The sequence below is a fragment of the Phalacrocorax aristotelis genome, chromosome 1, assembly GCF_949628215.1.
Source record: "Phalacrocorax aristotelis chromosome 1, bGulAri2.1, whole genome shotgun sequence".
NCBI lineage: Eukaryota > Metazoa > Chordata > Aves > Suliformes > Phalacrocoracidae > Phalacrocorax > Phalacrocorax aristotelis.
This window is the reverse complement of record NC_134276.1, coordinates 191259666-191281943: the sequence shown is the minus strand read 5'-3', so window position 1 is coordinate 191281943 and position 22278 is coordinate 191259666. Positions and strand designations below refer to the sequence as shown.

At 48.2% G+C, this 22278-nt stretch overlaps 1 protein-coding gene across 1 annotated transcript; it reads left to right on the top strand.

Annotated features, from left to right (window-relative positions):
* Positions 1–450: 450 nt before the first annotated feature.
* On the top strand, positions 451–19165 carry WNT2 (Wnt family member 2). The gene is made up of 5 exons (XM_075081124.1): positions 451–815; positions 2244–2467; positions 5513–5790; positions 8652–8916; positions 17908–19165. Exons 1-5 carry the CDS (start codon positions 736–738, stop codon positions 18135–18137), a joined length of 1077 nt encoding a protein of 358 aa, XP_074937225.1. The 5' UTR covers positions 451–735; the 3' UTR covers positions 18138–19165.
* The last annotated feature ends 3113 nt before the right edge of the window (positions 19166–22278 follow it).

Below are 22278 nucleotides of genomic sequence, written 5' to 3'. Positions count from 1 at the left end.
CCAGGACGGGCCGCGCCGGTGCCCGCGGAGCCCGGGCGGGGCGGGGCGGCGGCGCAGACCCCGCCGGGGCTCCCCGCTCCCCTCGGCGGGTCCCGCGGTCGGTGCTCGCCGTAAAGCGGCGTCGTGTCAAGGCCCGCGAGGTGCCTGGAAGCGCCGGGGTGGCGCGGCCGGTCGCGAAGCATCTGCTGGCGTGTTCGAGCTGTCTGTCTGTCTGTCTGCTTGTGGGGTTATTGGAAAGCAACTGGCTCCTCGGGATTCCTCGCCTAATCAGAGGTGTTACCTCCTCCTCTTCCCCCAGTGTCTCTTGACATCATTTCATCCATCAGAGTTTCAGAGGAAAAAAAAAAAAAAAACAACCAAACCAAAAAAAACCAACCCAAAGCAGAACCCACCCAGTCTGCGAGCCGCCCGCACCAGCCCCTCAGTTTTGCTGTGACTGCAGGGAAGAGCTGGATCAGGGCAAAGATGAAGGATGGGAGCGGGGCTGAGCTCCTTGTCCTGAAGGATTTGGTGCGGGGCGAATCGAGGGGAACCCGGAGCGATGCACCGACCGGCATCCCCCGCACCCCGGTGGGGGGTCAGTAAACCCCGCGGCCCTGCGTGGGGCTGCGGAGCCGCTTGACCCACGGAAGAAAGAAGCCCTCAAGGTGCGTTTGCTCCCGCCGGTCATCGCTGCTCCATGGGACTTCTTCTGCCCCCCGCGACTGGCCTGATGTGGACCGAAGCGTTTCTAACATGAACTTTCTCTCTGGGATCTGGTGGTCTCTTCCCCTGGTCTTGGTCTGGGCGACCCCACCGGTCACCTCCTCATGGTGGTAAGTTGTGCAATTCCAGGAATTTTTATTTGCTCTTGGGGAAGGTGGGGTCGGATTAATTGTAAATTGGGGGGGGGGGGGGGGGGGGGAGGAAGCCTCTCCCTCGCAGGCTCGTACAAGCGGAGCTCGCTGCTGCCAGCTGCTCCGGTCCAGAAAGCCCGGCCTTAAAGCAAGCGGGATTAGACGGTCACGGCATCTCCTTCCACACCCCGTCCCTGCTCCCGGGCCTCCTTCTTCACATAAGCCCAGAGCAGCCGGGAGGGCTGAGCGGGTCGGGGGGCTGGGGGGGGGGGGACGGGGACGGACGGGGCGCACCCCCGGCCGCCGCCCCGAGCAGCGGAGCCGCCGGAGGGAGTGGGAGGAGGGCGGCAGCCTTGCGGGGAACACGCCCGCCCGGCGCGGGTGAAGCGCTGCTGCTGCTGGCAGCCAGCCCTCCGCGCCCCGGCGGCCCCGCGAATTGGCTACGGCAGGGACATTTATTTTTTTTAAATTATTATTATGATTCCCCCCCCCCTTCTTCCTCGCCCTCCCCATCCCCTCCCTCCTTCAAAGCCTCTCCCGGCTGCACTGTAAGCGCAAAGGGCCGAAAGCCGCGCCGACAGCGCGGGACCCGCTTCAGGGGCGGCTCGAGCTCGTTGCGGGGCGTCCGAAGCGAGCTGCAAAACGCGGGGCGCTGTAACGGGTTAGGAGGGACACGGAAACCTGGGGGCTCCAGGTCCCCCTCAAACCGGGGATCCCAGCCTACCCCAGGCTGCAACGTCGTGGCGCAGAAGAGGAGTTAAACCGCTGCTTATAAACCTGGGGAACACATTTAACCTTGACACTGGCTGACGCGGGATCAAAGCCTGATTTATCAGGCTGAGCATATTTCAATAAAATGACTATCTGTATCCATAGCCGTATAAACGTTATTTATTGCGGTGGCTTTTTTGTCATGGTGTTTTTTAACTGCCACTTAAATATATTGGGGGGGGGGGGGGGGCGGGAAATCACGGCTTTAACGATTTTATGATCGTATAAAGTAATGAAAATACAAGAAAAGGACATTTTCTTCTGTTTGATCCCTTCAAAAGACACCTATAGTAGTTTGGGTTTTATAAAAGGTACCTTTCGAAACATTTCAGGACTAATAGAGACCATCTGGCTACAGATGATGATGTAATTTAATTTTTGTCAAGCGTTTTTTGGTTTAGTGTTGTTTTTTTTTTAAGTACTGCACGGGGCTGTAATCGCGGGGTTTGGGGTTCTCCTAAAAGCTTCACGTCATTAAACCCCACAGCATTGGAGGCTAATTTTAAAGGGTTTCCACGGCAGAGGCGGCGGCAGCTGCAGCCGGGGACACCCCCCCGTTCCCCCGGCGCCGGCTCCCGGGGGTCGCGGCGGGCCCCCGCCGCTGCCCTGCCCCTTCCCCTTCCTTCCCTCCCGCAGGTACATGGGGGCCGTGGGCTCGTCGCGGGTGATGTGCGACAACGTGCCGGGGCTGGTGAGCCGGCAGCGGCAGCTGTGCCGGCGGCACCCCGAGGCCATGCTCTCCATCGGCCGCGGCGTGGCCGCCTGGACGGCCGAGTGCCAGCACCAGTTCCGCCGCCACCGCTGGGACTGCAACGCCCTGGAGCGGGGGCAGCGCCTCCTCGGCCGCGTCCTGCTGCGCAGTGAGTCCCGCGGGGCGTGGCAGGGCGTGGCGGGGTGGGGCGGGGCGGGGCGGGGCGGGTGCCTTCCGCGGGCTCGGGTGGGGCGCGCAGCCTCCGCGCCCCCGCGGGTGAAAAGGGGTTGCGGAGGGTCGGCGTGAGGGTGGCGGGGGGTTTGGGGGATGGTCAGTGCCGGGGCACAGTCAGCGACCCCGAGGGAGCAAGGGCGAGCGGTGGCCCTCCTCCCACCATCCTCCTTCCTAGCAATGGGGAAGCTTCGGTTTACCTTCCAGGAGGAAGGGAAGGGGAAATGCAAAGTTATCCTAGAGTCTCCCAGTCAGCAGAACAGCGCATACGGTAACAAGAAGCGCCCCTTTGCTTAAAAACCTGTATCAGAACGGAAAGACGTGGGCAAGGTTCAGAAAGGGGGGGGTGGCACAGCAGGGACTGGCCCTGCAGTTCCCAGCTTTTCAGCTTTTCATTGTGTAATGGACTCCCAAATGAAGGGCTACAAAGAAATCGAGGTGCCAGAATGCAGTAGTTGGGCAGGGGGCTTTCCAGCACAGCCCACCCTGCCTAGGGAGACCCATACCTTGGGGGGGCTGGAAGGGGCAGCCCGTGTCCAAACAGGATCCCAGTGCGTTGGGATGGCGGCCAACAACCCCTTCCGCAGGCCGGTTCCCACTGGAGCATTTCCCTGGGGAAGCGCCGTGGCAGGGTGCAGTCCCGCCAGGGCTGTGCTGCCCAGGGCGAGGTGTGGGGTCTGCAGCCCCCCAGGCCTTCAGCCCTCTGTGGGGGGTACGACAGCCGGTCCCTCAGATCGGGCTCCAGGGGAGCGATAAGCAGGGACGCACGTGATAGGGGTGAGCCAGGCTTGTGCAGACCCTGAGCAGCTGAAGGCTGCAAATGAGCGTCCCACTCTGAGGGAAGATGGTTAAGAAGGGTGTTGTTGCCATCTAAATCTTAGACTGAGGCATCTAGTGAGCCTTCAGACAGCTTATGTGGTCCTTTTGACCCAAAGAAAGGGCTAAGATCTGTTACCGTGCCAGGATATCCCTGTCCGAGTGATAAACGAGTTGAGGTTCTTCTAAACCGCCGTTCCTGGGCGCACAGCCGTGGCATGCAGCTGGTGGGGCTGGCCCTGCCCTGGCACCTGTGACCCCGGCGTGTCCCCGGCACCGTTGGAGGCAGCCTCTCCAGGCTGTGAGCAGACTGGCACCTGAGCGAGAGCAGGAGGAGGAAGAAAGTACCCCAGGGCCATTGCCCCAGCGGTGGGGGTGGGGAGGAGGATGGGAGACGCCGGGAACACTCACCCGAGCAGTGGGATTTCATCTACAGAGCGTCGTTCAGTGCCAGGCTCCGCTGCTGGGAAACAGTTGGTTCCTGTAACCAGCTTCATGTTCCCTTAGCAGTTATTTGTGAGTAATCAGTAACGTCACCCATCAGCTGAAGTTTTCTGTGAGGTTTGTCTGACATTCAGGAAAACGCGTCTGGCAGAACATGGCCTAATTCTGGGGAGGCTATTTCATTTAAAAAAAAAAAAAAGAAAAAAGTAAAAATACAGTTTTTCCAAAAGTGAAGTTTTCACTGTTGGCTCACGGGAGAGAATTCAGGCGTCAGGCTTTTGAGCTCCACGCTGAGCCGGATCAGGCAGTGACTGCGATGCGAAATGTAGCTTGATATTACTCTAATTTGAAATGAAATGTTTTTGATTAATTTAATAAACTCAAATGAAACACTTCTCTTCCAAGAACGTCGAGTGTTTCTTTTTAATTAGAGCTTTAAAAAGTTTTGCTGTTTCTGAATACATTTTCTCAGAAATCCATCTTCAGAAGAGCATGGTTTGTAACAAGCCTCAGTATCTCCTGCCGGATTTTGAAGGCAGGGTAGGGAAGGCAGGGTTTGCCCAGTCCTCTTGCAAGCTTTTAGTTGCCATTTGGTGAAGGTTTGCGCAGCGTGCGGAAGTCTATAGCCAGTTCCCTCAGAACCATCTAGATGCTACCCGAATATAAATACTAAATAATAAGTTATACGGTGTAATGCTGCCCCTACAATAAAAATCACAGATAACGTTCTCTCTTAGGGTCCTACTTTACTGAACTAACATTATCTAAGGCTCACAAGTCCTCTGAATGGGTCTCTCTCGCTGCCAGTGGCCTTAGATACTGCCCAAAAATCTACTTCTCACTCCTTCCATGCTAAAAACGGTTAAAACATGTAAATGTCCCATCATCATAAATAGAGTTGTGCCAGTATATGACAGCTCCGTATTGTAAATTTTTACCTCTTAAACGAAACTTAAGCAATTACTGCACTGAAATACATACCTGATAGCTTAAGAGTAGGCGTAGTCTAGAAATGCAGATAATTGTTGGTATAATAAAGTGTCTTCGTTAGGAGAAGGGAAAAACTGCCTGCACAGCTGGCATGCAGACATCACGGCTGCCAGGCCAAATCCTGCCTCAAACATGACACAAGCAATGCCATTGATTCAGTGGAACTTGCTTGTATGAATTACTGTTACCGGGCTTGGTGCGAGGCAGGAAACCTAAATTTAATTTATTTTCAAAAAGTAACACCCTAGATTCCTCCCTATCGCCTTTTAAGCGGGAAAGTTTATCCTGAGTGCTTCAGAAGAGGAAAAGCTAGTTTCTGGAGCTATTTGCAGTATTTTGCAATGTACATGTTGTTCCAGTGTCCCTATTTAATAATTTCTTAAACCTATCTCTGAGATAGCACTTCATATATTTTCCTAAATCGATGAAACACGATAGAAACACCAGCTGTCCTATTCACATATCTGTATAAAACAACTGATCCATGAAAGTGTATTAATCAATATCAGAAGCACACGTTTAATGTTTTCCAACTCTAACACTATATTGATGAGCTTTTACCAGGGAGGGGTCCAAGTTTAAGCCATGAGTAATTCTGGCTCCAGGGAACGTGTGATTTCAGCCCAGTTTTATCTTTTGCTCAGCAAAAAAGTCCAGGCTAAATGGCTGGAATTAGGATAGGCACTCAAACTAACTACCCCAACGATTTTTAAAGTGAATTTTTTTGTTTCAGGTAGTCGGGAATCTGCTTTTGTACATGCCATCTCCTCCGCTGGAGTTGTTTTTGCCATCACCAGGGCATGTAGCCAAGGGGAGCTGAAATCCTGCTCCTGCGATCCCAAGAAGAAAGGCTCTGCCAAGGACAGCAAGGGCCATTTTGACTGGGGTGGCTGCAGCGATAACATCGACTATGGCGTTAAATTTGCCAGAGCCTTCGTGGATGCCAAAGAACGGAAAGGAAAAGATGCAAGAGCACTGATGAACCTTCACAACAACAGAGCTGGAAGAAAGGTAGGTGTCCATCCAACAGATGGCTGGAGATGCTCTCAGTGAGCTCTCACGGGTCTGGGGCAGGTAAAGGTTGGCCCTCGCTGGCTGGTCTCAGCAGTTAGGAAGAACTACGGGATGAGCAGGAGCCTGAGATGCTGCTTCTGTCTCCCTTGGAGGTTCAGGGTGGCCAGAGGTCTCCAAGCAGCCTCAGTGCAACTGCTTAAGAGCACTCCTGTCTGAGCCAGCGCAGTAGCTTTCCTCGTGTGGGAAGTTAAGCCCGAGCCCAAGTCGTTGCAGGATCGGTTTGGATGGAGGTTTTGTTCTGAGCCTAATCTTTAGATATGGAGGAGTTTCAGTTAACAGAGCATAGAAATTCCCAAGGGAGGCTGAAGATCGCACTGAAGAACAGGCTTGACTATTGAAGAGCAAATTCAAAATAGCATTGGAGAAAACAGAAATCCTGCCCATTCCTGTATGTCTATGGTACACCTAAACACAAAATGAGCAGAGATAAAATAAAATTACCTCACTTTTTAAGAAAAACCATCCAAAAGACATATCCCTCCAAAAGGCAGTGGCCTTGAGGCGTGACCTGCTCTAAACAAAACCCTTCTCTAAGCATTGTATGGAAATACCGTTCCTGAATTTCAACAAGAAGAGTCTTTTTTATTGCAGGTGAGCAGAAGGAGCACTTGCCAGGCATATTGCCCACTGCTGGTGCAAGGCCTGAGGAATACATGCACTAACGTTTTGTGGTGGTAGCTGTAAATAGTAAGGACAGTGCATGTAAACTGGAAGACACTGTTTCGTTATTCAAAGCGTAATCAAAACTTGCTGCATCACGACATCTGAAATAATACAGGAAAATATTTTATAGTGCTAGACCAAGCACTTCTAAAATGATTTGTAGAGACTTGTCTTTGGTTTTCCTTAACACGTGTTCAGTAGGAAGTGAAGTTCCCTTTATAAACTGGAAAATTGTTCTATATTAACTAGCCCTTATTAGAAAAAACAGATCCCATTTTATGAATTGTACTGCAAGTAGATTATTTTTTCTGGTAAATATTTCTCCTTCAACATCTTTCTTCCACCTGTTTATTACCAGCAGGTGTAATTAATACGTAATACAGACAGATGAACCTATTCAGATCAGCGATATGCATATGCAATACTATGGCTGCATTTACATTACAGTCCTAAAGAGACTGCAGCCTACGACACAAGCAAAGACTTTATAGGGGTGGATTAACTCCATGCTAGAAAGTACTTTCTGAAATTGTTGAGTATCTTAGTAAGTTTAAAAAAATACATATGCCAAATAATAAGACGGTATTGGTAAGCAGGCAGGTTTTTGAGAAAAAGATCAAGAGACTTTAATCAACACGTTCTCATATGATCCAGGACCTGCTTTATAGAAAGGCTGCTGTTGTGTATCCACAGTGCAATCACGTAGGTTTAGCTTTGCAGGGATCTCACTACCTCAGCCCACTCTCGAGCCTGGCATTCAGATCTGGGTGACACCAGCTGCGCCCTTGGCTTTTTCTCACCCCCAAAAGGGGTGTCGGTAGGCTTCTTTTAAAACTAGACTATTTAGATTTTACTAATTCAAAAATACATAGAATAGATATTTATAATATTCCCATAGGAATCATGTAAAATAATACACTGTGCATCAGTACAGGAACATCACTGACAAAAAGAAGTCCTGCATTCCTATGTGCTTCTTCCACTGTTCCAGCAAGTTGTTTTAAATGTACAAGCAGTTAAAGTCATTGCTACCCAGATAATTAAAACCAAGCATCTGCTTAAATCCCAGTTTTGTGGTAGTACCATTGGCAATGAAGTGGGGCTGTGGGAATGTCAGTAACTTCTTTGAAGCAGTCGTATCACTTACAAGTTGGAAAGAAAATTAAAAGTACTTTGGTATTATAAGAGATTCTTGCTTTATTACTAAGCGCTTGACCGAAATATGCTGCCCCACTGTGCTTCAGCCCCACTTCTAATCATGGAGCTTTCCTCTCTCTTACCTCCCTCCCATAATGCTGTTCCTCTTGTACAAACTCCAAAATGTTCATATTTCATAAACCCTTAAGGCATAATGTTTATAGATCAAATATCCATATCTTCAGAATTAGAAATTAATTATTTATTGTATATGAACCCATCAGTTGTTCTCCAACATCATACAGATAACTTAAATGTCTGAGATGAAGCCAAAATGGCTCTAATGCTACCCAGACATTAAAATAATGATGACGGTGATCTCTACAGTGCCAGCTAATGAAGGTCGTACTCTAAAATGTTTATTAAAAGGTTTATAAACATTTTAAAAATACCTTATTTTAAAAGTTTGCATAAATCTGATGCCTATCTGAGGTACGATGCTTTGCACGGTCTCTGTAAAATCATTTAAATATAAAATGCTGAGGAATTTCTGGGCAACATTTGAAACGCTATTCAGGGCAAAGGGCAACTTCATGAAGGCGAGCTAGAGAGGGTCAGCATGGCGAAGCTTCAGTGGAACGATGGCGAAAGGGGGTTACCTTCGCCTACCAAGGGGCTGAGCGATTCTGTCCACTTCCCAGATCGTTTCCTCCTGCCCAGTCTGTGTCCCAGCGTCATGGACCATCTCGATCTTCGGGATGACTGACAGGAGCGGGGAAGGTAAGCCCACCAGCCGGAGGATTGTGTGTTTGGTTGAGTCGAGCAACCAGAGCAGACCAGCCATGTGGGGATGACTTGATGCTACCAGTGGGTGTCACTACAGACCGTGATTTGGAGTCCCAGCGCAAGCCTGGCATTACAGGCTGAATGGAAAAGGGCTGAGAAGCATAAATTACAGTTTGTTTTACCTGTGTATATTTTACTGCGTTTTTAAACAGGCCGTGAAGCGGTTTTTGAAACAGGAGTGCAAATGTCACGGTGTGAGTGGATCATGCACTCTAAGGACCTGTTGGCTGGCCATGGCAGACTTTAGGAAAACAGGAGATTATCTGTGGAAGAAATACAATGGAGCGATTCAGGTGGTCATGAATCAAGATGGCACGGGTTTCACTGTGGCTAATAAGAGATTTAAGAAGCCAACTAAGAATGACCTGGTATACTTTGAAAGCTCTCCAGACTACTGTATCAGGGACAGGGATGTAGGTAAGCCTCTATTGTTACACATGAATGGTTTTATTTCAGACATTTGTACTTTGAAGGACAAAAATTATCATTATTATTGAGTGTGTGTGTGTGTATATGTATACATATATATATAAATCCATGCATGTAACCAGCAGGAAACAGGCAGGAATAATTTTTGGAATGGCAGCTCTGTACAAGAACAATAGCTCCTTGATGTCCCTAGATGTACGGCAGCCAGTTGTTCTAATATAATTCAGCAGTTCCCTCCAGATGCTGTGGAGCCCTGGAGATGCTGCAAGGCAAAAGCTGCTTTTAGGACAAGTTTGAGTTACGCTCTGGAGGCAGGTCCGTACTGTACACAGCCACATACACGCTTGTATCACACAGCTCTTCCATATTGTTATGCTACTGCTGCAGACGCCCAAGAGACCAGCGTCCTCCTTTATCTGCACGTTCCCTGCAGCTCACTGTGGACCGTGGACGCCCTAGTTGTAGACACACCTCTCCGCATCGGTAATGTAGGAGGTACAGCAGCTTGGTGCAAACCACGCTTGCACCCATCAGCTCAGCTGTCGGTAACGTGGCGCGAGGCAGCTGGAGGACATGCAGGTGAATGAAAGACTAGGGCTCGGTGGGGCACAGCATGCTGCATCGAGCGACTCAGCTGCTTCTTCCTCTTCACAAGGCAGTGTTGGCTCTGTCCATGATAACCATGACATTTTCTGAAGAGTCGTGCCAGCCCCAGTGGGAAGAGGTAAAGTTTCAGGGCTGCTGTTAACACTGAACTTTTCTGCTGATTTCAATAGAGAGACACTTTCACAGCGTTGCAGGGTTCAAGGCATTGTCAAGCGCCAGGAATCCCGCTAACGGTTCTTGACCCGTGTATAGTATTTCCTGATGTGGCAATTAAAAACTAGCAACTAGAAAACCAGAAGTTTGGAAGAGAGAGCCAGACTGAGTAATGTATGAAAGATGTTGTGGAACTAATTAGTAGGTTGTATAACATACCAGATTGCACCCGGTGTGACATATCCCGAAGTATCTGGATAGCGATGTAGCTTAGCTCTTTTTGGCACCGCTGCATATTTACAATCCAAGTTTACTTGGAATAAGCATTGCAAAACAACTGTACTTAAATAAGAACAATATGTGAGATGCTGGTCATGTACTATTGGCTTCAGTGAACCCGCAGTTTTATCCAGTGTTCTTATGTTGTACAGTGTTTCTGGTTAGCTGGGTAGTCAAGGTGATTTTAAATGTTATTTATGGCTTTTGCAGGTGATGCTTATTACCTGCACAAGCACATTTTGTTCCTTGAATAGTGACCAATACTGTAAAGTCTAATACTTTAATCCAAGTGAATAAATGGGCATATTGTGGCATTGTGCAGAGATGAACTTTTTAGACTAGGATTTAGTCAAAACTTTATTTCTTGAAGTTGCCTCCTTCATTGTAAAGCCCGCGATTTCTTTCCCAGCAAAAATGAGAGCCCGTACATGACCCACTTCTATGTCAAAAAGCTGTTTAATGATCTCTTTGTACTAAGACTGATCACATCTGTCAGCCTTGTTATTGTGGAGGAGAGTGGGCATTTTTCACCGCAGCGCATGACGCGCGCTTGGCTGATGCTGTCAAGCCTGCCCAGAGATGGCAGAGTCTGACATGTGCTTTGGCTCAGCTCAAGATAAGGCTGCGGCTGAGGCGGTATTTCTTTGCTGCTCAGAATTCAGAGAATGTGGCTGTTTGGAAGAGCACGTTTTTGGCAAGCTGCAGTAAACCTCTAACGGGATGCGGGATGCCCTGCTGCTCGTGCGGAGCAAAGAAAGAATCATATTAACAAAAACTGATCTGGCTTTGGGAGAGGTAATTTTGGCAGCTGAGCAGCATTTTTTTCTTTATCACCTTTGGTTTGAACCGTTGAGCGCTCCAGAGTGTCAGCCCTGTTAAATGACTGGAAATGAAATGAGATTATGGAAGTCTGAGTTTGGAAATAAGTGGGGAGCATCTCAGCATCAGCTAAATGTGATACCACAGCGCTTCAGTATGTCCTTGAGCACAGTTCTGCCTTTCATTCTCTGGGGAATTCAAGTGATTTAGTGCTTCAGGAAAAAAAAGTGTATCTAGAGGTTGGTTAGTATTGGGACTGAATGAAGGATTCCCAGAGCAAACCTTATGAAGCATCATGACTTGACCAGGAAACAGCTTCACAAACTGTAAAATGACAGAGCCAGTGTCCTCTGTGGCCTCGGTGCACTAACACATATGACCAAGTAAATTAAAGGTGCTCAGGGGTTGTATCATCAGTGGCCTATCCAAAAAACTACGCATCTCATCTGCTGTTGGGGCTTTCAGTGGTGGCTCTTCTCTCTGGTAGTGGGCAGCCACTGGAGGGTGATAGGATTGAACACACCCCACCGGGTCTGGCATTCTGTCTGGAGGAGGCAGCTGGATGTAGGTACATGAATCACCCCTACGAAGTGAAAAATGTGTTGCTATTATTATTTGTTTTCCTAGAAGAAAAAGAGAGTCATAGAATCGTAGAATCATAGAATCATTAAGGTTGGAAAAGGTCCTTAAGATCATCGAGTCCAACCGCTAACCTGTCACTGCCAAGTCCACCACTAAACCATATCCTCAAGCAAAGAGTCGTTGCTTTTGGGAGTGAGATAATATGTGGAAAACATTAATAGCAACTCAATAGCAAGAGAATGTAATAACCCAACCACCTCTTGTCTAGCATTAAGATTTCATGACTTTCAGAAAAGGACCAAAGGAAGATTTTCAGAAGTGTCCAGAATTCACTTAACTCTGCTCACACAGATGCTGATATAATTTTTACTCACAATTTTTTACTCAATTTGATAGAAACAGAGGTAGGACATCCCAGAGGGCTTTTGAAAATCTCGTAAAGAACTTACAAATTTTGCCATACTTTGCATGGTCTTTCCTTATATCATGATAAATTTCCAGCTCCCAAAACCAATACAAGCATACCCAGGACTACACAAGGAGAGACCCGTTAGAAACAATAAAGCTGTGAAGGGAGCAAAAGCGACGGCAACACAAGTGGCAGTCCCGCCGTAGCATGTACTCTCTTAACCTGAATGTGTAAGTTCACCTCCAAAATGTTCTAGAAAAACCTCTTGCTCGTCTGCTTGTAAGCTTCTGTTAGAAGCGTTTTATGTTTTGTAAGATTGCTGTTTGACCGTCCATGCAGGCTAGGCGGATTGAAAGCTCTTGCAAGCTTATTATGTTTTGAACGTAGTGGTGGACAAGCAGAGGCTGCTTTAGGAAGAAACATATGAGCAGCCGTAGCGTGGGCGTCACCAGCTTGCTGGCTGAGCTTTTTTTACAGGCTGGGATCATAGAGACTATTAAAGCAGTGTAGTGTCTTCCTGCAAAACAAAGTATTTTAGAACAGGTTTATTAAAAATTAATTTGTACAGAGCAACCAAAAAATGTAGGTAGTGCTTGAGTGAAGCCTCTTCCTGCAGGGAGACCCCCACCAAACTGTGCAGAGCAAGCTGAGTGCAGCTACGCTGTTGAAGTGGTGCATGTGATCGAGGAGGTCACTCCCCAGGAGGGGACTCCAAGGTGGAGGTGGTGGGTGAGCAACAGGATGGTGTTGGTAGGTGTTTGTTGACTGTTCGCAACTGTTCTAGTAACAATGAGGCTTTGGCCATGCGGAGGTGGTGGTGGAGCAGAGGCAGGTCCTGTCTGTGTGTGCAGGATCTGCTGCAAACCCATGCGCCATGTGCTTCATGTCATCCATAGGTTTCTCCCAACACTCATGTGGTCCTGGTTTGGGTGCTGTCAAAGCCAGCATCGCTGCCTCTGCCTGCGCATAGGGTGTGGGCTGTGTGCCTGCATTGCGGTTGTCATCTCCTGTGTTCCCAACAGTCAGGGTGCTGCGGCTGGCTCTGAGGACCACACCTGGTCTCCTGGTGGAAAGTACTGTGAAGATGTACATGCAGTACTGTGGGCAGCCCCCGGAAGCTGCGCATTGGGTGACAAACCACATGCCTAGGGTGATCGGCTTTGGGTCCCTCACAGGGTTATTTTCATGTTAATTTACTTCCCCTGCTGCCCCACGTAAGCCATTTCTGAGATGAATAAGACCAATTCCATAGTGAAAGAAAAATGTGAAATTAAAGCGTAGCCTGCAAAGTATTGGGGCTGGGCAAGATGTGTTAGTACTTCAGATATGTAACCCATGGAGGGAAACTAATCCTGCTCTATGTCAAGAACTTCTCACTGAGGTTAGGCACATACAGGCAGTCCCTGCGCAACTTCTTGGCCTGTGTCTCCCAATTTACACATTGCAAACCTGTTGGGTGCCGTCCCAACCCTGTGCAAGCTGGTGGTGGAGCTTGCGATGACTTCCATCAGGGCAGCCCTCCTCCAAGCACCATCCGGCAAGGGAGCAGAGCGGTCACCCCAAGAACCTCTGGTTGCCGAGAGGTTATGACGGCTATCAGTGGCTATGGAAATCAGAGTGAGACACGTTTGCTCTAAACAGAATATGGATAAGCTGTTTTTATCAGCACATTGCTGTCTCTGTTGCTGGCCTGGGGAATCCCAGCCCCCCTGGACAAGGCTGCCTCTGGCATGTGCTGCCTGCCCTCTCCAGCCCTGCTGTACCGAGGTGTTGTATGTGAAATGCGTGAATGTTTCTTGGTTTGAAAAGTAACTTCGGAGCTACTTTTCTGTGAATATTTCCTTTTTCTTTTTTTCCCAAAACGCTCGTGTAGAAACTAGTTTATTGTTGTCGGGGGTTTCCCAGCTTTTTTTTCAGGTGAAAGTCAAGTAATGAACTTTATTGCTTGAAGCCAGATTTTTAATCAAGAGAAATAGAAGGGAAAATCTCATGTTATAAAGGAATAAATACATTTTAGTGCTTTAAGAATGGGAAAAAAATATTTTTCAGCATATGTTTGCTTAAGAAAACAACTGTGCAAACCAAGAAAAAGGATTTGATATACGGGCTGTAAAGTTGGCAGTATTAAAAGCTGTGGATGTTTTGGCAGGTATAATGTTGTGTGTCGGCATGGCAATTCCAACACTTGAAATAAAAACAAAGAGGTTGCACGAAAACCTTTTACAAGTTAGGACATACTCCTACCTCTTAAGTGATGAGGAGAGGCGTTACAGGTAGGAGGCAAAGCTCAGAAAACTCTGCAGTATTTTGCTTAGTGTCTTGTGTTGCCTTCATCGCCTGGGTATGTGAGTGCCCCCAAGGAGCGCAGTAACTTGCCTGGCGGCTCGCCGTCAGTGATTGCTCGTTTTCTTTCTCACGAGAGAAGCCGCAGAGATACTGAAGATGCTGTTTGAACTTTTCAAAAATGTTGGTTTCAGAAACTAAGCCTTTATGTGAGCCTGTTTTCTCTTTCATCACATTCTGTGGATACTTTAGTCTCCTCTCCTAGTGGCATAGTAAATGTTGATATTGTATTGTGGGCCAGTATCAGATGATCCTGGCTTCTGACTATCTGTTAGGGCCTGCAATCATTTTGGTTTTGAGGTCTGTGGCAAAACTCCCCTTGAAACCAGCAGGCGTATCCCGCTCAGGTTCTCCTTCGCTGCTCTGCAGTTTCCCCAAACATCTGGAAATGAGAACTTTAGAGTTGGAAACTAACCTGTGCATCGGCTGAGGAATGTGGTCAGACCTTCCTGGGGCAGATCCTGCACCTCATCACAGCTGGGTGTGATGGCCCATGCCTGGCCTCACGCAGAGGGGGTGTGGGGGTCTTCCTTCGACCCCAGCAGCCAGGCGGCACAGCCCTGCTCTGCTGCTGGTCAGGAGGCATGCTGAGGTGGAGAGAGGCTTTGCTTTGCCTCCGCTGGAGGAGTGACACCCGGCCGGCCGCCGCGCGATGGTGGCACAGCGAGGGCTACCAAGCGTCCAGCTCATTTCACAAAAACCACACACAGAGAGCAAAGCACCAAGCGGTTTGAAATCTAACCCAAATCATGGTTGTTGGAGATTATTGTCCTAGACATGCTGTGTTACACAGCCCGAGCACTCCGGGCCTTTGGGGCTGGGCCCCTTCAGCAGGGTGAAGCAGCACGCAGAGGAGGGGAGGTGAGGGGGAACCCGTGCAGGGAGGTAGAGCAGGAATTCACACCAAATTCCTGACACAGAACGTTAATCATACTAGTCACAAGCTTGGCCTTTGTACCTGCTACGTTTTCTGAGCAGAGAGAGCAGGACAAGCGCCTATAAAAGTGGTAATTCAGTTGTATTTTGCACAAACTGGGATGTAATGGATATTGCTGGGGGCTGACACAAGCACCAGCACTTTACGTTCAGATGTCCCAGCTGTTTGCACAATGTCATGGATGGAGGAGAATGTGGTAGCCAGGAAGCGGGGTTTGGTGTGTTTTCTGCCACAGGCTTCTTATGGGATCACAGGTGGATCATGTAGCTCTGCATCCTCCTGATTCCTCAGCCCTGCCTAGATCAGGGGCACTGGGGGCCACTGGAATCCTCTCTCCCCCAGTGTGGAGCAATTCCTGGAAAAAGGATCTGGAAAGTTTTGGCATCACTGCTTTGCTCATCGGGCAGGCTGCCCTGGTGCAGCTGGCCTTGCAGCAAGAGTTTTGTGGCAGAGGGATTGCTAGGTGTGGTGTGTGCCTGTGTGGGACGTGGCTGGTGGTACCTCTCCTCCTTCTCCCCAGGACACCCTGCACCGGGATTCAGGTGCCGTCACTGGCTGCCAGGACAGGAGACAGGGAGTTACTGGTGGTTCCCTGGTGCAGGGTGTGCCCGATACAACACATTGGCCCAATGGTTTTTACATCCATGTGAGGTGCTCCCCCAAATAGCAGAGACTTAAAGTGCTATTCAGCTGCCTCCCCAAGGATGCTACGCAGAGCACTGGTGTGTGGGCAGCAGCCTGAGCGGGTTCGCACCCCAAGGAGGTCTGGGATTTATCAGGCTGCAGGTGCAGGCGCCCACGTCTGGCTCTGTTCAGCATGTCTTTTCCTCCCTCTGCCTTTTCCCTTTCAGATAGCTCAGCAGGTCTCGCTTGGCTGGTGCCACAGCACCTTTGCAGCTCAGGACCCCCAAGCCGGGGCCAGAGCCTCCGCCGTCGGCAGCAGCTGGCGAGCAGCTCCTGGGGCTGGTGGCCAGGGTGGCCGTGGGCACCCGCTGAGCCTGGGGTGCATGCGGCCATGCAACACCCTTCTTCTGCTCTGCCTGCAGCTGGTCTGGGCCAGCGATTTGCTATTGAAGCTTTCCAGGTGTATAATTCTACCCAATGGATATTTAAATATTTACATATTTAAATAAATACAGGAATATAGGCTATGGGAGAGAAGGCTGAGATGCCTCCTAGGGACTGAAACATTCCTCTGTGGCAGCAGCTGAAGCCTACCCTGACTTGGATGCAAAAAGAGAAAAACATCCCCCACCGTGGCTAAGAGGCTAAAGCGCATATCTGTGCCATGAAGAGCCGCAGCCTCGGACGGTGACTTTCCTCAAGTGCCTGAGACCACTCGTTGCCTCAGTGTCTGGGCCCAGGCCTGAAAAGACATGAAGTCTCCCTGGTGCTGGGGACAGTAGGGAACGGAGAAACAACAAATACTTGTATATTGTGAAGTGCTTCAATACAGCAGCAGTGGTATATACCACCATAGGGGAAAAAAATGTAGAATTGATGCAGCTTAGAGTTTTAATAATTACAGATTAATTAGAGCTTAAGTTTTATTAATTAAGATTGGTTTGCTATCCTAGCTCATGCAAATTTGAATTAATGTCTGCATGTATGTTTTTCTTTAAGAAGGTAAATTGTTCATGTTTGATGTACACCTGTGAATGCACTTGGTAAAATGTTTCCAGTTAATTTAGTGACTGCAGTTGATATTTAGGGAATCCCATTTTGGCCCAGAACAGAAGAATGGAGCTATAATCAAGTCTAGGGAGAATGTCAGAACAATGTTCATCTCATAGATGTACCTGAAAGTGATTTCTAACAGCAATACATAAGAAATTAGGTAAAGCAACGAGCATTCATGAAGTTTTCAGATGGATAATAATAATCTGTCATCAGATGTGATAGAGATCTGAAAATGAAGCCTAAGGTAAGTTTGTATTAGATGATGAGCAGCTCCCATGTGGTACTGTAGTTTTTCAGGCTAAGACATGCCTTAAAGAGCCATTTTGTGCCACGTGGCGATGGGCAGTGGCATTTCAGCCAGTCCAGAGAGACTGTAACAACATGAAGAGGTGGGGTATGTTCCCCTACCTGTCCTTCTGTCCACAGTAGGCTGTAATTTAGTGTATTCTAGTTTCTATTGAGAAGGACGAGAAGAACCCTTGGTGCTTACCCTGCAGAGATGAGAGGTGCACAGAGCAGCCACTCCTCAGCTGCCATCTGAACTGGTGGCATGGGGGGCGGTGGGCGGACACAGCGATGATGCCAAGTGGTTGAGGTGCTTCTGTGCTCACTTCCGCAAAGACTTTAACCACTGGCAGCATGGTTACTCTGCCCAGCGTGTCCCTTGCAGCCACCAAATTTAGCAGTCTCCTCTTTCCCAGCCCTCCCCTGCCCACCCAGGACTCCCCTGCAGAGCCCATGAGCTCCCGAGCACCACGGGGGTGCTTCTCCTGGGCACCCCATTTCACACAGCCCTGGGGGACTGGATGCAGGGGGCAGGAGGGGGCTGCACGCCTCCTTTCGGGAGGGTATCTGCTCGCTGGAGAGGAAAGAGGTGCTACGGAATGAGGAAACAAAACACAATAATGCTAACAGAGTAGTGCAGAGCCTTGGAAGTATTTGGCCCATTTTACTACTTCTTATCTCCAGAGCTGATTTCCAGGACAAATTTGAGAATTCTAGAGCAATTTTACCTTATTATAGACATTTCTCTGGCTTGATATTGAATCCCAGGTGATGTGATGTTGAAGGATCAAATACATTGCAAATTATGTCTCCTATACCTATTTTCATATGCTTTCTGTCCTTCCTTAAAATCCACCTCCTGATCTTTCCTGCCTTTCCTTTGCAGGGTCCCTCGGGACAGCTGGTCGGGTTTGTAACCAAACCTCCCGCGGCATGGACAGCTGTGAAGTGATGTGCTGTGGGAGAGGCTACGACACCTCCCGCGTCAGCAGAATGACAAAATGCGAGTGCAAATTCCACTGGTGTTGTGCTGTGCGCTGCCAGGACTGCCTGGAAGTGGTAGATATTCACACCTGCAAAGCGCCAAAAAGCGCTGGCTGGATCTCCCGGACATGATGCACAGGCTACTGATGCTTGCGGACCACAGCCCTTGCCTTTCCTGGTCCATGCAAGGAGTGCGTCCGGAGGTCTTCTCTACTTTTACGCCAGCTTTGCCTTTGTCTTTCACTGCACAGAAGCTGCTGGATAATTAATACAAACTCTGCAGCATTTACTTCCTATTTCTGCATGACGGTGCTGCTGCAGAGTTGTCTGTGCAAAAACTGATGCAGCTCTGGAAGCACGTACTTCTGCAGTGACTCTTCCAACCAACACACACATCTCCTCTGGACTCCACATGGCAGTTCATTCCTGCTGTCAGGAACACAGCAAGACGCAAAGATGGGGCATTTTGTACAAGACCACCCCCACCAGCTGCATGGGCTAAGCTTGCTCAAGCATCTTCCAAAGGATCTTGTGCTGGCTACAGTCGTGCCCTGGATACTGAAGTGCTCCCGAGTTTGAGCACCACTTGCTGATTCCTCCGTGAGACAAAATCTGGGGCTAGGCTGGGTGAAAGGCTTTACCGGAGGGGTGTTTGTCCATCCCTGGTGGACTGCTGTTTGCAGTGAGGTGGCCACCTCAGGCCACCCCGGCCACTGTTAGCATGCTGCAGCTTCCCGTGGGGCAGAAATTGTCCCACAGTGAAAAGCAAAGGAAACTGCAGGAGCTGTACTCAACCACAGCATTTTCATAAACTATTAAAGAGTCAAAGCAAATGTCTTCTATATTTGTGAAAACTTGCCTTAAAAGCTTTTAAGAGGTCATTAATATTAACTGCTGAGTTTTTTTGTGTTCTGAAGGATTGAAGAGAATAGATTTGTTTCTCAGCCTAGTGAGAGCTGGGTATAGGACACTCAACTACCTGCAGATAAGGTTTCCTATTTTTCACTTACTGAACAAGCAGAAAAACATTTGCAGAAAGCTGATGGAGAAGGAAATACCTTGTCTCAGTAATGATCGTGTTTCTAAAGAATCTATCAACTTCTATGTTCTTTTAAATTTAATAAATCTATTAAATGTGTTCAGAATGATACTTTCCATTCAGATGGGGACTTCCAATGAGATTTTTCACCGAATACCTTCTGCAGATACTTAACGTCTATGATTAACAGTGCATTGGCCTCTGATGGAGGCGGCTACAGGTTGTGCCAGGTCCGTATGCTGGGCTGGGATCAGCATAAAACAACAAGGTACTGGAAAGATGTGCAGGCTCACGAGGCCCAGAAATCACAGCCTCGCTGGAGAGGAGCTGGGTCAGAGAGGGACCAGCCGTCTCTGCTCAGCACAGAGACCAGCAAATGAGCCAAGACGAAAGATGGGGCCTGTGCCGATAAGTCTAATAAGGCTCTGGAAAAGCACCCTTGAAGTGCAGAGACAGGCAAGGTAATGAAAAAATAACGTAGGAAAAGGAGGTTGAATGGGTGATAGAACCTGCTGTAGATACAGGCAAAATTTCCTTATGAAAATGGACAAGAGGAACCTGGGTGGGTACAAACCATGCGTGAAAAAGCAATATACAAGTAGCCACCATGGCAATCAAGTGAGTTACCCTGGTTACGTTTTGTTTTTTTTTGAAAAAATAATACTTTAAAAGAATGAGGGGGTTTCTTTTTGCATTCAGTGGTCTAGAGAGAGCCGTCATTTACATCTGAAATGCTTTGGAAAAAGTTTGTGTCATTAAAATGGGCAAGTCATCTCCAGAAGGCGCAGCTGGCATTATAAGATTAGGAGGATCCAGAAAGGGATTTATTTGGACAATAAGCTAATGTTTCAGTTACAGTACGCGGCATTACGGTAATGCTAATGGCTAGAAGTAAGAATACTCACGCTCTGGGTATAACCCAACCGCTGGTGGGAATAGCCCTGTCAGCGTGTTAGTGTACAGCGTGTGCGTTACACGCACACACGCAGTGCGTGGCTGCGTACACGCGCTCAGCTCAGCGGTTACACGGTGGCCTCATTACTCTGGCAATTCTGGCTCTGGGCTGCGTAAGGAAAATTTCACACCTAATTGTATTTAAAGGTAAGCCCCAAGGAGAATTTTTTATTAGGATTTCATTGTGAAATTAAACCTGCATGTAGTTCACAACCTGAGCAATATCACATTTTAAGCCTTAAAGAACTTAAAATCAGTATAATGTTTTTTGATTTTTTTTTTTTGTACCAGGTGTTTTGAAAGATGCAGGGACCCTCTGAGTGGTCTACAAATTCACCATGTAATAATGCAGAAAATATTTCAATGTTCGGGGAAAACTAGAGGCCTCTTTCTTACAAGGGAACTTGTTCTAGAAGTTGAATAAAAGGTAATGAAATCAGATCACTTCTTAATGCCATCATTTGGTTAATACATCAGAAAACAAACCCACCTGAATTCTGCAGTGTTTTGAGGTCATTGTATTAAAGGTGGAACTTTTATTTCCCAGCCTGGCCCTCCTCCTCCTCCTCCACCAAGGTACGCCTTCTTGCTCCAGACTTCCCCCTGCTCTCAGGAGCCTGTGATTCCTGAAGGCTGGTCTTGCCAGTAAGACCAGAAAATGGTGGCACTGAGTACCTTAGCCTTTCTGGCGTCCTTTGTCACCAGATCTCCCGCCCTGTTTAGCCCACCAAAGGTGCACAGCAGGAGGGATTTTATATTCCACACAAGTGCCATATTAATAAGCTGCAGTGCAATCCCCCCACCAGCCCCACTTCACCAGAGGAAAATCAGAGTGTTTTGCAGCACAACAAATGTGTAACAGCTGAGCTGGACAATTATTTGTGTTACATTTTTTGCTGTATTCGATTTTTTTTTTTAAAAGAAAAGAGCTCAAGGTAGGCTTCTTACAGCTGTAAGCATTTCTGCTGCCTCTTACATGAAGAAAGGACTTCCAGGAGTCCCTTTTGCTATTTCTTAGTGGGATAAGATGCTCAGAGGTGTAAATATTGCTAGGAAAGGCACCGCCTCAACACTCAGCTAATCAAATAAAGAAAACAAAAGCGGGGGTGGGGGGTGGGGTAGAAAAGAAACAGAAATCAAGCAAGGCAAATGAAATAATCCTTAATTTTGGTCTATGGAATAAATTTATTCATGTATTTGGTCATGAAGAGGAAACAGCTGTCCCTAGGTAGACACTTTAGTGTCAGAATAATGCTAGCTGAAGCAAAAGGTTGTAGGATTTATTTTTTTTTTAATCTGAAGTCCAATTTTCTTGAGGGAGTTCCCTTTTACTGCATGAAATCAGAATCTAGCAGTACTCTGAAATGCTGTTAGCCTGCCAAGCTTTTTGGGATTGCTCCCTCCCCACTATTTTCTTTTTTTAAACAAACTTAGCCCTAAAAAACATGTTGAGCTGGTTTCGGAGAAATCTCATGAAAAAAGGTGTAAGTTTCTTTTCCCTCATGGAAAATGGGGAATGACTTTTAGGAATGGTGGTGTGTGTTAGGGCATAAGGGTATGGTAGCACGAAAGATTGTTGTGTTGCTTCTTGGTTTTCCTGCAAAACTAAACCCAATTTGTGCACCTCACCCTCACCTCCCGCCCCGGGTAACCCTCTGGCCGCGGGACTCGGCGTATGGTGGCAAAGGGAAAATGAGTGTTTTACTGGGGATTAGTGAAGGTCACAAGGCTTTTGGGCTGAGGAGGCTGCTTCTACCAGGAAAAAAAATCGCTCTTAATCCAGTGCGGCAGCATGAAGCCTACCAACACTTGCTCATCTCTGTGGGTTTCACCCCACACACCTGGGAGGGGCTACAGCCTTCATGTACAGGCGATGGCCACCCGAGGGCAGAGGAGGTTTTGTGGTCACATATGAGAGACTGCAGGTTTCTCCTGCCACTTCAAATGCCACAGTTGAACTTCTTTTATTATCTGAAAGACAGCAGCACTTCATGGGCTCTGAGCACAAACTTTTTTTCTGTGTATAACAGCTCATTTGCCTGATTAAATGGATGTGACTGCATGATGCAAGATCTTCTCTTGTGTGAAAGAAGCAAATCTGTATGAATCAATATACTGACCGCTCCTCCGTTGTTCCAGGGGTGCCTCTCGGCTCCCTCGGCAGTGGGAACCACAGGAGCCCGCAGGAAGCCGGGTGGCACACCAGGCCGGGGCTACCTTGCACGCCGTGCCTTAACTAGCGCCGCCAAGGAGGTTTTCAAGCCCTCTATGTGGTGACAG